Source organism: Pleurodeles waltl, chromosome 10, assembly GCF_031143425.1.
Source record: "Pleurodeles waltl isolate 20211129_DDA chromosome 10, aPleWal1.hap1.20221129, whole genome shotgun sequence".
NCBI classification, from domain to species: Eukaryota; Metazoa; Chordata; class Amphibia; order Caudata; family Salamandridae; genus Pleurodeles; species Pleurodeles waltl.
This window is the reverse complement of record NC_090449.1, coordinates 305,820,603-305,833,569: the sequence shown is the minus strand read 5'-3', so window position 1 is coordinate 305,833,569 and position 12,967 is coordinate 305,820,603. Positions and strand designations below refer to the sequence as shown.

Here is a 12,967-nt window from a genome sequence, read left to right as displayed (position 1 = left end):
AGCACTTTAGAAAAGAGTGAAAAGAGGAAATGCTAAACTTTTTAGCAATGTGTACACACACTGAACTTGTTTTGTATATTTTTCTCTTATGAAAAGTACAATGACAAGAGTGGTAAGTAGTCTTAAAGCACTTATCCCACCGCTGCACAACCATTGTAGGAGGCTGGACTGGCTTGTAGTGAGTACCAAGGGGTACTTGCACCTTGCACCAGGCCCAGTTATCCCTTATTAGTGTATAGGGTGTCTAGCAGCTTAGGCTGATAGATAATGGTAGCTTAGCAGAGCAGCTTAGGCTGAACTAGGAGACGTGTGAAGCTACTACAGTACCACTTAGTGTCATATGCACAATATCATAAGAAAACACAATACACAGTTATACTAAAAATAAAGGTACTTTATTTTTATGACAATATGCCAAAGTATCTTAGAGTGTACCCTCAGTGAGAGGATAGGAAATATACACAAGATATATGTACACAATACCAAAAATATGCAGTATAGTCTTAGAAAACAGTGCAAACAATGTATAGTTACAATAGGATGCAATGGGGAAACATAGGGATAGGGGCAACACAAACCATATACTCCAAAAGTGGAATGCGAACCACGAATGGACCCCAAACCTATGTGACCTTGTAGAGGGTCGCTGGGACTATTAGAAAATAGTGAGAGTTAGAAAAATAACCCTCCCCAAGACCCTGAAAAGTGAGTGCAAAGTGCACTAAAGTTCCCCTAAGGACAAAGAAGTCGTGTTAGAGGAATAATGCAGGAAAGACACAAACCAACAATGCAACAACGATGGATTTCCAATCTTGGGTACCTGTGGAACAAGGGGACCAAGTCCAAAAGTCACAAGCAAGTCGGAGATGGGCAGATGCCCAGGAAATGCCAGCTGTGGGTGCAAAGAAGCTTCTACTGGACAGAAGAAGCTGAGGTTTCTGCAGGAACGAAAAGGGCTAGAGACTTCCCCTTCGGTGGACGGATCCCTCTCGCCGTGGAGAGTCGTGCAGAAGTGTTTTCCCGCCGAAAGAACGCCAACAAGCCTTGCTAGCTGCAAATCGTGCGGTTAGCGTTTTTGGATGCTGCTGTGGCCCAGGAGGGACCAGGAGGTCGCAAATTGGCCCAGGAGGTAGAGGGGACGTCGAGCAAGACAAGGAGCCCTCTTAGCAGCAGGTAGCACCCGGAGAAGTGCCAGAAACAGGCACTACGAGGATGCGTGAAACGGTGCTCACCCGAAGTCGCACAAAGGAGTCCCACGTCGCCGGAGACCAACTTAGAAAGTCGTGCAATGCAGGTTAGAGTGCTGTGGACCCAGACTTGGCTGTGCACGAAGGATTTCCGCCGGAAGTGCACAGGGGCCGGAGTAGCTGCAAAAGTCGCGGTTCCCAGCAATGCAGTCTAGCGAGGTGAGGCAAGGACTTACCTCCACCAAACTTGGACTGAAGAGTCACTGGACTGTGGGAGTCACTTGGACAGAGTTGCTGGATTCGAGGGACCTCGCTCGTCGTGCTGAGAGGAGACCCAAGGGACCGGTAATGCAGCTTTTTGGTGCCTGCGGTTGCAGGGGGAAGATTCCGTCGACCCACGGGAGATTTCTTCGGAGCTTCTAGTGCAGAGAGGAGGCAGACTACCCCCACAGCATGCACCACCAGGAAAACAGTCGAGAAGGCGGCAGGATCAGCGTTACAGAGTTGCAGTAGTCGTCTTTGCTACTATGTTGCAGGTTTGCAGGCTTCCAGCGCGGTCAGCAGTCGATTCCTTGGCAGAAGGTGAAGAGAGAGATGCAGAGGAACTCGGATGAGCTCTTGCATTCGTTATCTAAAGTTTCCCCAGAGACAGAGACCCTAAATAGCCAGAAAAGAGGGTTTGGCTACCTAGGAGAGAGGATAGGCTACTAACACCTGAAGGAGCCTATCAGACGGAGTCTCTGACGTCACCTGGTGCCACTGGCCACTCAGAGCAGTCCAGTGTGCCAGCAACACCTCTGTTTCCAAGATGGCAGAGGTCTGGAGCACACTGGAGGAGCTCTGGACACCTCCCAGGGGAGGTGCAGGTCAGGGGAGTGGTCACTCCCCTTTCCTTTGTCCAGTTTCGCGCCAGAGCAGGGCTAAGGGGTCCCCTGAACCGGTGTAGACTGGCTTATGCAGAATTGGGCACATCTGTGCCCAAGAAAGCATTTCCAGAGGCTGGGGGAGGCTACTCCTCCCCTGCCTTCACACCATTTTCCAAAGGGAGAGGGTGTAACACCCTCTCTCAGAGGAAGTCCTTTGTTCTGCCATCCTGGGCCAGGCCTGGCTGGACCCCAGGAGGGCAGATGCCTGTCTGAGGGGTTGGCAGCAGCAGCAGCTGCAGTGAAACCCCAGGAAGGGCAGTTTGGCAGTACCAGGGTCTGTGCTACAGACCACTGGGATCATGGGATTGTGCCAACTATGCCAGGATGACATAGAGGGGGCAATTCCATGATCATAGACATGTTACATGGCCATATTCGGAGTTACCATTGTGAAGCTACATATAGGTAGTGACCTATATGTAGTGCACGCGTGTAATGGTGTCCCCGCACTCACAAAGTCCGGGGAATTGGCCCTGAACAATGTGGGGGCACCTTGGCTAGTGCCAGTGTGCCCTCACACTAAGTAACTTTGCACCTAACCTTTACCAGGTAAAGGTTAGACATATAGGTGACTTATAAGTTACTTAAGTGCAGTGTAGAATGGCTGTGAAATAACGTGGACGTTATTTCACTCAGGCTGCAGTGGCAGGCCTGTGTAAGAATTGTCAGAGCTCCCTATGGGTGGCAAAAGAAATGCTGCAGCCCATAGGGATCTCCTGGAACCCCAATACCCTGGGTACCTCAGTACCATATACTAGGGAATTATAAGGGTGTTCCAGTAAGCCAATGTAAATTGGTAAAATTGGTCACTAGCCTGTTAGTGACAATTTGAAAGAAATGAGAGAGCATAACCACTGAGGTTCTGATTAGCAGAGCCTCAGTGAGACAGTTAGTCACTACACAGGTAACACATTCAGGCACACTTATGAGCACTGGGGCCCTGGAGAACAGGGTCCCAGTGACACATACAACTAAAACAACATATATACAGTGAAAAATGGGGGTAACATGCCAGGCAAGATGGTAATTTCCTACAGGCATTCACCCTGCATGTCCTGTGTAGTCACTTCAGTGATGAATAAGGGTGTTTTGTATTAAATGTAGCAGCTCTTGAAATCATTTGTGAATGGCATCACCTTCAGTTCCCTAGGAAATTCCCTGATTCTTATATGGTTGAAGTATAGTCAATTTCAAGGTCTTCCTTCTTTGCTTTGTAGCTCTGTATTCTATTGTTCTACAGTCTGAAGTCTGGCTCACATCTGTGATCTGCTCTTCCATTCTAATTGACTGTGTATTCGAGACCTTTTACCCTTCTCTCCTGTTCTTTAATAATCATCTTAAGAGCTGATATTTGACAGCTTTTTAATTGGCGTTAAGAGGTTTTCCCCATCCTCCTGTGTGCTCTGGGGCCTTTAATGGGTTTAGATTGCTCTGCCTGGTGACCCGTTATTTGTCTCAAATGATGCCTACCTCTTGTTTACCAAAGATTCCTTCTTGCTTTTGCCTCTCACTATGACCTTCGCCTTTGAGGCACAACTGCCGTGCAGTCTGCAGTCTGGCCCACATCTGTGATTTGCTCTTCCATTCTCATTGACTGTGTATTTGAGACCTTTTACCCTTCTCACCTGTTCTTCAAAACATGTCTTAAGAGCTAAACATGTCTTAAGAGCTAATAGTTGGAGATAACTTCATTTTTAATTGGCGTTAAGGGGTTTCCCCCATGCTCCTGTGTGATCTGGGGCCTTCAATGGGTTTACATGGCTCTGCCTGGTAACAAATTATTTGTCTCAAATTGTGCCTACAGCTCCTTTACCAAAGATTCCTTCTTTCTTTTGCCTCTCACCATGACCTTCACCTTGAGGCACAGCTGCTGGGCTCAGCCCTAGCTGGTGGTGCCAAGGTCGTCTGTTCCTGCCTCTTCCTATGACTATTCATGAAAGGCTCTGTGCAGTCTGTTGGTGATCACTTTTTACCAGTGCCTCAATTTCCCCACCAGTAGGGGTCTGTGTAGCTATTTAGTGATGTGTGCCGGTGAGACAATGCCACTGTTCTTACACCAGTCTGTCATCCCCTCCAGATATGTTTTCAGTCTTAGTACCTGCTTTATAGAGACTTTAGCTTGCCCTTGTCCCCATTTCCCAGGCTTTTCCCCAATTACTACAAGCACATGCAGGCACATAGCCCTTCTTAGATTGCCCTTGTCATCATTTAAGCCAGTGGTCCATGCTTTTCAGGTAATGCGCTTCACGGGGCCCAGCGTTTGTAGGATTAAGGATCTGGCCATATCTCCAAATGCCAGATGGCACCTGAGCTGATGTGCTGCATAAGTCTTCCCCTCCATTCCACATGTGGCCCTTAATGACAGATCTGTGCCCTGCAGTCGTACAGAGAATAAGGCTCTGAGTCTGCTCTCACTAGCTCACTTTCAACGCTCCATCAGTTCTTGTTTGGGTACAAGCAGTGCTCCCAGTCCTCCTCTTCCTATCACCATTGTTTCTGTCCTTTCCTAAAGGCTTCTGAACATGCATGCTTTGCTGGGCCCCTACTGTTTCCAGTTGCTAAACATGACCTTCGCTCCACTCAAGATGCTGTGGTGTGGCTGTGTTTCTTATGGCCCTGTTGGTGGTTGGATAATAACCCTCCATCCATACTTCTTCCCGCTATTCCATTACTCCATGTGTGGTTCCCATTCAGTGCAATAAAATGTCACCCACTGCCTTTTTCACAAGACCACAAATTTCAATTTCAATTTTCAGTTGTCCCTGTTCATGTATGTAGTGATTTGACAGCTCAGATGGCCTACCCGCTCTCAGTGATGCTTGAAGCTGTGAGTGGTGGGATTTATCATTATTCTGGGCTGTTAAATGCTGTGAGTGTTGTGAAGGAGCAGAGGGCTGCAGCTACACATCTCATTCCATGCATGGCTAGGCTACATCTCCTAAATGTAGGTCTTTTTTAAAGCCAATTGGTAGCAGTAAGTATTGCTTTCTCCGACTTCTGGGAACACTGGGGCAAGTAATGTTATTGTGAATGTTCAAAACATTAAATTAATATTGGTTTGTACTAAGCCAATCATAAACCGAAACTCTCATGCTGACAAATGGAATTCCCCCAAGCCGTTCTAACCCCACATAGAATGGTTAAGCTACTTGGTGTGTTGAAGGGCTGGTGAGGATAGGCTGGGGAGAATGAGCCTAACGGTCTCCCACAGTAACATTTACCTGTCCCTGACATCAGCTAAGGCATAGATTTATATGGGTTAAGTCATTCAAACGTAAGAGAGCCCCATTTAAAGCAAGAACTAAACCAGCAAGATGCTCTTCCCTGCACCTAAGACACTTTAAAAAATACATAAAATTAAGGGCACAAGGAGATCAAGTGAGTTGGGGGGGACTTTGACTTGATTTTGACTTGATATCACATTTCCAGGCGCCACACCCCAAGCCAACATAGGAGCATCCCTGTAATCACTCACACACTTAAGAATGTCTCCCACATAGGAATACACCAGTCACAGCACTCTTCCAACCACACACTGACCCTCAGTGTAGTGCACTACCCATCCAATAATCCTTTCCAGGTTCCATCAATGGCATCTCGAAGCACTGTATGAATGATACAATACAATAATATGCAATATCAGTGTGCGCCAATTTTGTCTGCTTTTTTTCTGTCTCAATTGTTGCTGCTCTTTTATCAGATCTTTTAGCAGTCTGTTGACAAAAGCTTCTTGTGGACAATTCCAGAAACTTAAAGTAGTCTCAGAGTCTGCCCATGGCTTATTGTTGGTTAGCTTTAGTGTCACTCTTATATGCTTCTTATTTGATGGCTTGCCTTCTCCTTCTTGTTTTTGTGTCTCCCCTGAAGCGTAGGCTCGTTATTATCCTTTTGACTGACCAACTTGTATCCTTCCACTGCTCACAGGTATGGAACTACTTGTTTCTCCTTTGTTACTCACTCATGAGAATGCATGAATTTTCTTACTACCTCTCATGCGCAGCTTACCCACTCATCTGTTTCTTCCCTTTAACCCACACCTCCATTGCTCTTATTTCCCTCAAGGTCCTTGAATATTTTATTTGTTTTTTTAGGTCCTGGCAGATGCCATTTGCTGCCAGGACCTGAAAAGCTCTTCCCAACATCTCCATTGCTCCCTCACCCCCTGCCCACTCTTCCTTTTTCTCCCATTGCATTTTGCCTTTTGGTGATGCTGCATAGCATCAGCAAAAAGCATTGACTTATCCAACAATTGTAAAAATAGCAAAGTAAATGCATCACAATATTTTCTCTTAATTTACAAATTGAGTACCAACAGCAATGTTGGGAGAGCCCAGCCTCAATCAAGACTCTCGAGTTAGCATTTCTTAGCCTAGAGCATTCACCATCATTTTATTCTCTAGGCTTTCTGAAGAGAATGAGATATGTCGCCTGCAGAAACGCTTCTTGGTGTAGACCTGTTCCTAGACCGCACTATTATTCTTTACCCCAGATTGCAGATGCCTTTCCTCTGGTATAAGATATGCACCCTCTTTTCTGACACGTCTTTTGGAGTTGTGTACCTTTTAAGGTTGAGCATAAGCGTACAGCCTCTTGTATACTTTAGAATACTTATTTTTGTGGCCTTCAAGCGATTTCATTTGTTTGTTTCTGTGTCCGTTATAAATAATCCTTACTTGCTAGTGGTCAGTCCTGCCTCTTTGTCCCTCCTTTTTCTCTTTCAGAGCAGGGAGTAACTTCTGTATAAGTCCACAATGGTTCTTTATCTCTTGCTTTGACAGATTACTTTATCATTTCTTTGTTGCACCTGCTACACTGTGGGTACTTCAGGCCGTGGCTGCTTGAATTTTATTTCGGCATTTGTCCCTCCCACCTCCTCCCATGTCACTGACATTCTTTTGCATTCATCCCAGTGCTTTGGACTACGTTTACGAAAGCCACACACAAAGGCTGCTCCATGTAGGCATTTGTATGCCCATTGACGCTTTCGGAATCTTGCAGCTGGATGAGTTCTGGATCAACTTCTTGACAGTCCTGTTACTGCCTCAAAAAGGAGGCGCGTCCTGTGCTTGTTGCGTAGAGGTTTGTTGAAGAAGCAAGTTAGGAAGAGTCGACCATTTGGTGCGGGGTCGGAACTGAGTCAGTTGAGGTTGCAAGGTGCTCTGCAGAGAAGATTTGAACTGGAAATTGAGCTGCTCGTTGTCAGTAAAGAGGAAGAGTCCAAAAGATAAATGCTAGTGCCACAAATAACCTCTCCCTGTCACTCGAATACACCCTGTATTCCGGCGCCAACAACATGAGGGGAAGCTTTGCAGATAGAGACCGAGGCGGGCGTGACCACGGAGGGTAAGGGGCAAGGCTCAAGTTAATTTAGATAGAAGACTTTGGGTACTGTTATGTTTAGGTAGATGAAATACTGTCTGGGTTTTCTCTTATGACTACTCATGTCGCACTTAACCTTGAATGCTACCCATCTACATTTCTGTAGGTCAAACATTTTGAAACTTACTGGGGAAATATTTGTTTGTTAAAGTGATATACGGAATATATCTGCTGCGATAAATTTCACTTCCTACCCTACGCGGGCCCTTCTAACAGTATGCTACCCATCATTCTGCTTGCCTTCTCCTGACCATCCTGGAGTTCATCCCTGACCTCGTACGTTCTTTGTCTGCCCCCAATTAGCCTTACTCTGCATCTTTTCAGTCATGTGTTCCATTCACCACGCCAACAAACTTGGTTTCACTTCCATTGTCTTTAGTTTGCGCCCCGTGTGACTCTGCTAGCTCGCCATTATCCCTGGTTTTAATGTCACCCCACCCTGAATCTTGAGTATTTCACTCAAATCCCCCGTTTGTTCCTTCATGTAGCTTTACCTTGAACCTCCTACTTCCACTTTTTTTTCGCATCCTCTCCACAAACATGAATCATCCACCAGCACCTTTAGTTCGAAAGTCAAGTTTTACTCTTTGCTGTATTTTGTTTTTTTTCTGAGACTACTCTTACAACTACATCCAAAGGCTCTGTTTACTCAGTACGTTGCTCGACTACATTTCTTTGTGTCCATCAATTTGCCTGAGTGTACAATACGATCAAGGTTCCTCCTGACCTAGGAGGTGGCAAACAAGTGTTGGAAAAAGGAGGTGCGCATCTCTCTAAGCAATTTTGTCTGTTCTTTCTATGTCGGTTTTCCCTGTGAAGGGAGCTACCACCCAATTAACTATGTACAGCCACTGTCTATGACTTTGCGTGGTACAGTTTGACTTGATTGACTTGATACACCCTGCATAAAACTACTCTGTGCTGTATAGCAAGAATCTAGATAAATACACTCCACACCATGCTACATAATTCCAATTGGCATAATTTTACTCAACACCACACAGTTTCAGGCCACACAGTTCAACTCCATACATTTCCACTCCACAACCACACATAGTTCAACTCAACAACACAGTTACACAACACACCAGTACACCTAATCCACACCACCTAATTCCACATCACGACACAAAATTCAACTGCACCCCACATAATTAAACTCTACTACATACCACTCCACAATACAAATCCCCACATAATACCATACCAAACCACATACACCCATTGCACTCCAAATTAAAACACATGGGTAAAAGATATTGTCATTTACAACGCCAATAGTCCTAACTCTCGCAAATGCGAGACTGATTGCATTGCAAGTATTTCTTATTCCTTCTGAGTGGCACCATTGCCCGAGTTTCCCTGTGCTAATGCTCCTTGGTCTAGTTGCGTGATGTCAGCAGACCCATTTTCTTTTTTTGACTCGTTCTCAAATTCCTTTTGCACATGATGTTTTGATGAAGAAGCCTCTGTATAAAAAGTTCAGAAGTATGTGTTGCTATGGTTACCCTTTGAGTTTTCAACACAGATAATAGGCACTAATAAATGGAGGCTGAACACATTTTCAAAGCCCCAGTGAATCATTACCTGATGGCATTGTTGGTGACACACTTGTCAAAGAGGTCAGGGAAACAGTTTTATTTGATCGTCAGCCTACCTTGATTTTTATAGCATTTGCACCAAAGGTGTTTCTGTAGAGTGTGTTTTTTTTTAAAGCATAAGAAGGTGTTTGAAGAGACTGGTGCATTTATAGAGAAACGTAGGTGGTCACACCGAGGTAAGGCAGTCGGTTATCAAACGAACTTTTAAAGCCAGTCAGCCCTTTTTGTCAGTATTAAGGGTACAAAATAACACATACAGTATTTTGTCCCAAAAATATTTTTGGCAAAGAGGAGAGATTGCATTTGAATAATTGTTTATGTGATAAATCTAGCGTATACTTTTGGTTTGGTCTCAAGTGGGATGAAAATGTTTAGCCCTACCTTACTAGTCGTTTCTCCACACCTTCAGGTACGAACCACAAACTGACATCCCGACGGACGTGGACATGGAACAAGATCGAGTTTTCTTTATTAAGGCCGTGGCACAGTTTATGGTGAGTCATGTGGATTTTATTTCCTCAATATGCTTGGTGTGCAGTGCTCTTTCCTTAGTCCGCTTATACGTGCAGGTTCCCTCTACAAATCCACTAGATTCTTGTTTCACCGTAGGTCCCTCTATTCGTATCTTGCAATGCAGTTATTAATGAACAGGGGAAGACTATGTCATGGACCTCTTCAGAAAAAAGGTGGAATTTCATATAGAAGCCTGCCGAACTCGAGGCTCATTTTTAACATGTTAAATGTATAAATCGTTAGCATTCTGGTCTCTTTCAGTTGCTGTGATTGCTCTCCTGAGAAGTCTAGGCCATATCTCAAATGGCCATGAACTTTCAAATGGTTGTGTTCTCCTGGATGAGGCAGATATGTCAAGCTTCTTAGCACCATAGTTGAGTAGCTCATCTACTCCAGCTTTTTGAATTGGGGGACTTGTGGTCAGGTTCATCCCACTATAAAGTCAGGAGTACGAAATTACACAATTTACGGGCCTTAACTGCACTAGCTACAAAAAAGGTTTTTTGTGAACATGAGATTAATGCTATGAAGAAATTAGCCTAATTGATTACTTGATTTTGAAGGTTATTATATGGAAACCTAACAACAAAAGCAAATGATGTAAGAATCGCCAAGTTTCCTTTGTACAAGGTATTTTGAAGAATGAAGTAAATATAATGGCAGCCTGCAAACTCAATAAAGGTAATACCAATACATTCAGAAGGAGCTTACAAGCTCAACTTCTTGATCCAGGACCTGCTGCTTATACTCTGCGTGAACTGTATGTACTGAGTTGGGCACTAATTGACCTGTTCAGCGGCAGATACCAGTGCGCAACTGTGTAGCTGGCCAATATGGACATTGCCTTATGCACGTACTCCAAGTGGATCCCTGAATGTAGACAACAAGGTTGGACAAGTCATTTGAGCTGTGAAGTGGGAAGTATTGTAAGGGATTAATATAAAAAGGGTAGCAATATGTTTTAATTGACTTTTTTTATTTTTTCTTAAAATAACTAAAATTGTTCCCTTATATATTAAATTTTCAAACGTGTTAACTAAGTATACAGTGAACTAAAAGAAAAAAGACTTCATGGAATAATGTCAGCTGTAACATCGAAGAAACAATAAGATAATCAGAGGATACACAGCACAGTAGTGGGTGGGAAGCCACCATACTGAATAGTTATGTACTAAAATGTAAATATATTTAATAAGTCAGTGTCCTTATGTTTAAATTGCTATAGACCGAGAAGTGCTTCGCATGAACCTCGCAGATGAACTCGGGAAATACAATAAAATACTATAAAATTTATGCTAACTTGTAGTTTCAAAATTTGGGAATTTCAACTCTTATTTATATTCCAAGCTGCAAAGCGATCGTCGGGTTAGGGAATCAAGAGTGTGTGTATACTATGAAGTGTATCAGTCTCGAGGGATCGGTATTTCCAGTTCTATGTACATTGTCACTTTTGTTTTACACCGGCTTTAGGATTAAATTGAAGTCTTCACACAGCGGCAACACCTTTCTGTAAATGCATCACCAGTGTTGCACGATTTGCTTAACCCAGTCCTATAGCAGGGTCTTCTGGATCCAAGCTGACCTCTGGTGAAACACTCAGGTCAAGATTTAGTATCGGAGCAAATTCATCTAAGTCTTTCATCCTTCCCAGATAGGCAACTTGCACACCATTAAAATTGGGTAATGGTAACACATGTTCTGATATGTACTTAGAATCACATATTCCTTACCTTACAATAACCCTCAGGAGCCAGACTGGATGTGGAAATCTTTTCCATAGCACTTCTTCCGTGCAGTACTAGGTGGCCTTCTGTGGTCCCGTGCTGACTTCACACTTCCCCAGCAGTATGGAGCAGAACTGCACATAAATGCCACTCGTGAGCGTTGACACCAGTTCCTTTCTTTCTGCGCCTTACAACATGGATCGAGAGCTCTGCTTCGAGCTTTGTCGGTTTTCAGACAACATTTACAACAATTTCTCCAATGTTCGAGTGCGACGTCCTCACCCAGCTTTTAAATTATGTTGTGGCTGGAGGAAGCAGAAGTCCGTCACAGACTCGCACATAGTCTGTCTTTGGTGTCTGTGTCTGGGATAGGACTCTAAGGGCCATATGTACAAACGCATTTTCCCCATAGACACAGAATGGGTAAAACCCTTTGATAGATTTGGCCCTAAGACATGCGATAGGTGCACCATCATGCATCCGAAGGCGATCTGAGACTAGGAGTCGAAGCTGCAGGTTGCTGAACATCAGAAGAAGGCAAGACCATCACGTGGGTCCTGCTTGCGGGCACAGACTTGATCATGGTCCTGATACCGTTCCTACGGCAAACAAACTTCATGCTCAGAGGGCTCGGGTAAGCCCAAGCGCAAGTATAAGACAGCAAAGTGGGACTCAACCCCATCCCGCTACTCTGACTCCAAAGAGAAGACAGGAGGACATCATCATGCCTCAGACTCACATCAGACGCACACTTTTAAGGACTCCGGCAACCGTATCAATTCCTCAGGTGGTCCGGTTGTGCCCTTAACGTCCTAGGCCATTGTTGATCTTGCAGCAGCTTGAGGCTTTCAAGGGGGCCATAATTTAATTTTTCAGTTTGCTTCAGATTCTGTATGGTGTTCCTTTGGGACTCATGGAATTTCTGGAGTCTCCAGTGGTTCATCCCCAGCACCATTTCTTCCCCTGTCGTGCTTCCTTTTCACAATGCCCTAACGGATACCTTCTTGACCACATGGTCGAAGCCTTGTTGTTACCCAGCTGTGAATAAGCAAGTGGCTAGATCGGTACCTGGTGACCCAGATTGTTTCACCGAGCACCCAATTCCTAAGAGTGTTATTGTACAAGCCTTGACCAGAAAGATAAACCCTTACTGGGGGTTTTGACAAGTGCATGATTTATTTGACTAGTTTAGCACTACGCTCTGTAAATTCTGTTGTTTTGCTGGGCCCCAAACAAACATGCTCTTTGGGAAATAGCCAGCAAGATTTTCTCCAGATTCCAGAGTTTCTGGAAGACCATAGCACCTCTTTTGCTGGACAGGACTTTCGCCAAATGTGCTAGTGGCGCAGCTGTGATTACTGCAGACTGTCTGGGGAGGGCAGTAGATGCTAGTTTTGCCATGTGTGGATGAATTCTACAGATCCTCCAGGAATGTCCAGGACTTCCTCATCGGCATACGTTTTGATGGGTTTGCCTGATTAGGCAGACTGCATAGAAGGGTTTTCAGGACACCAGAGCTACTGCATGATTCTTGGGGCTGTTGATATCAGCCAAACACTTACACTATCAAGTCAGAAGGTTTAGAGGCGATCCCGGAGGGCTGCCCTATAGACAGAGGCAGTCTTCCCAGCCAGTTA

At 44.7% G+C, this 12,967-nt stretch overlaps 1 protein-coding gene across 4 annotated transcripts in view; it reads left to right on the top strand.

The window, feature by feature from the left end:
- Nucleotides 1-12,967, top strand: part of CLUAP1 (clusterin associated protein 1) — an 851,865-nt gene that overhangs the window by 139,610 nt on the left and 699,288 nt on the right. For all 4 annotated transcript variants that reach the window (XM_069210479.1, XM_069210475.1, XM_069210478.1 and 1 more), the window contains exon 3: nt 9,503-9,587. In XM_069210479.1, the coding sequence (XP_069066580.1) occupies nt 9,503-9,587 (85 nt within the window). The remainder of the gene's footprint in view (nt 1-9,502; nt 9,588-12,967) is intronic.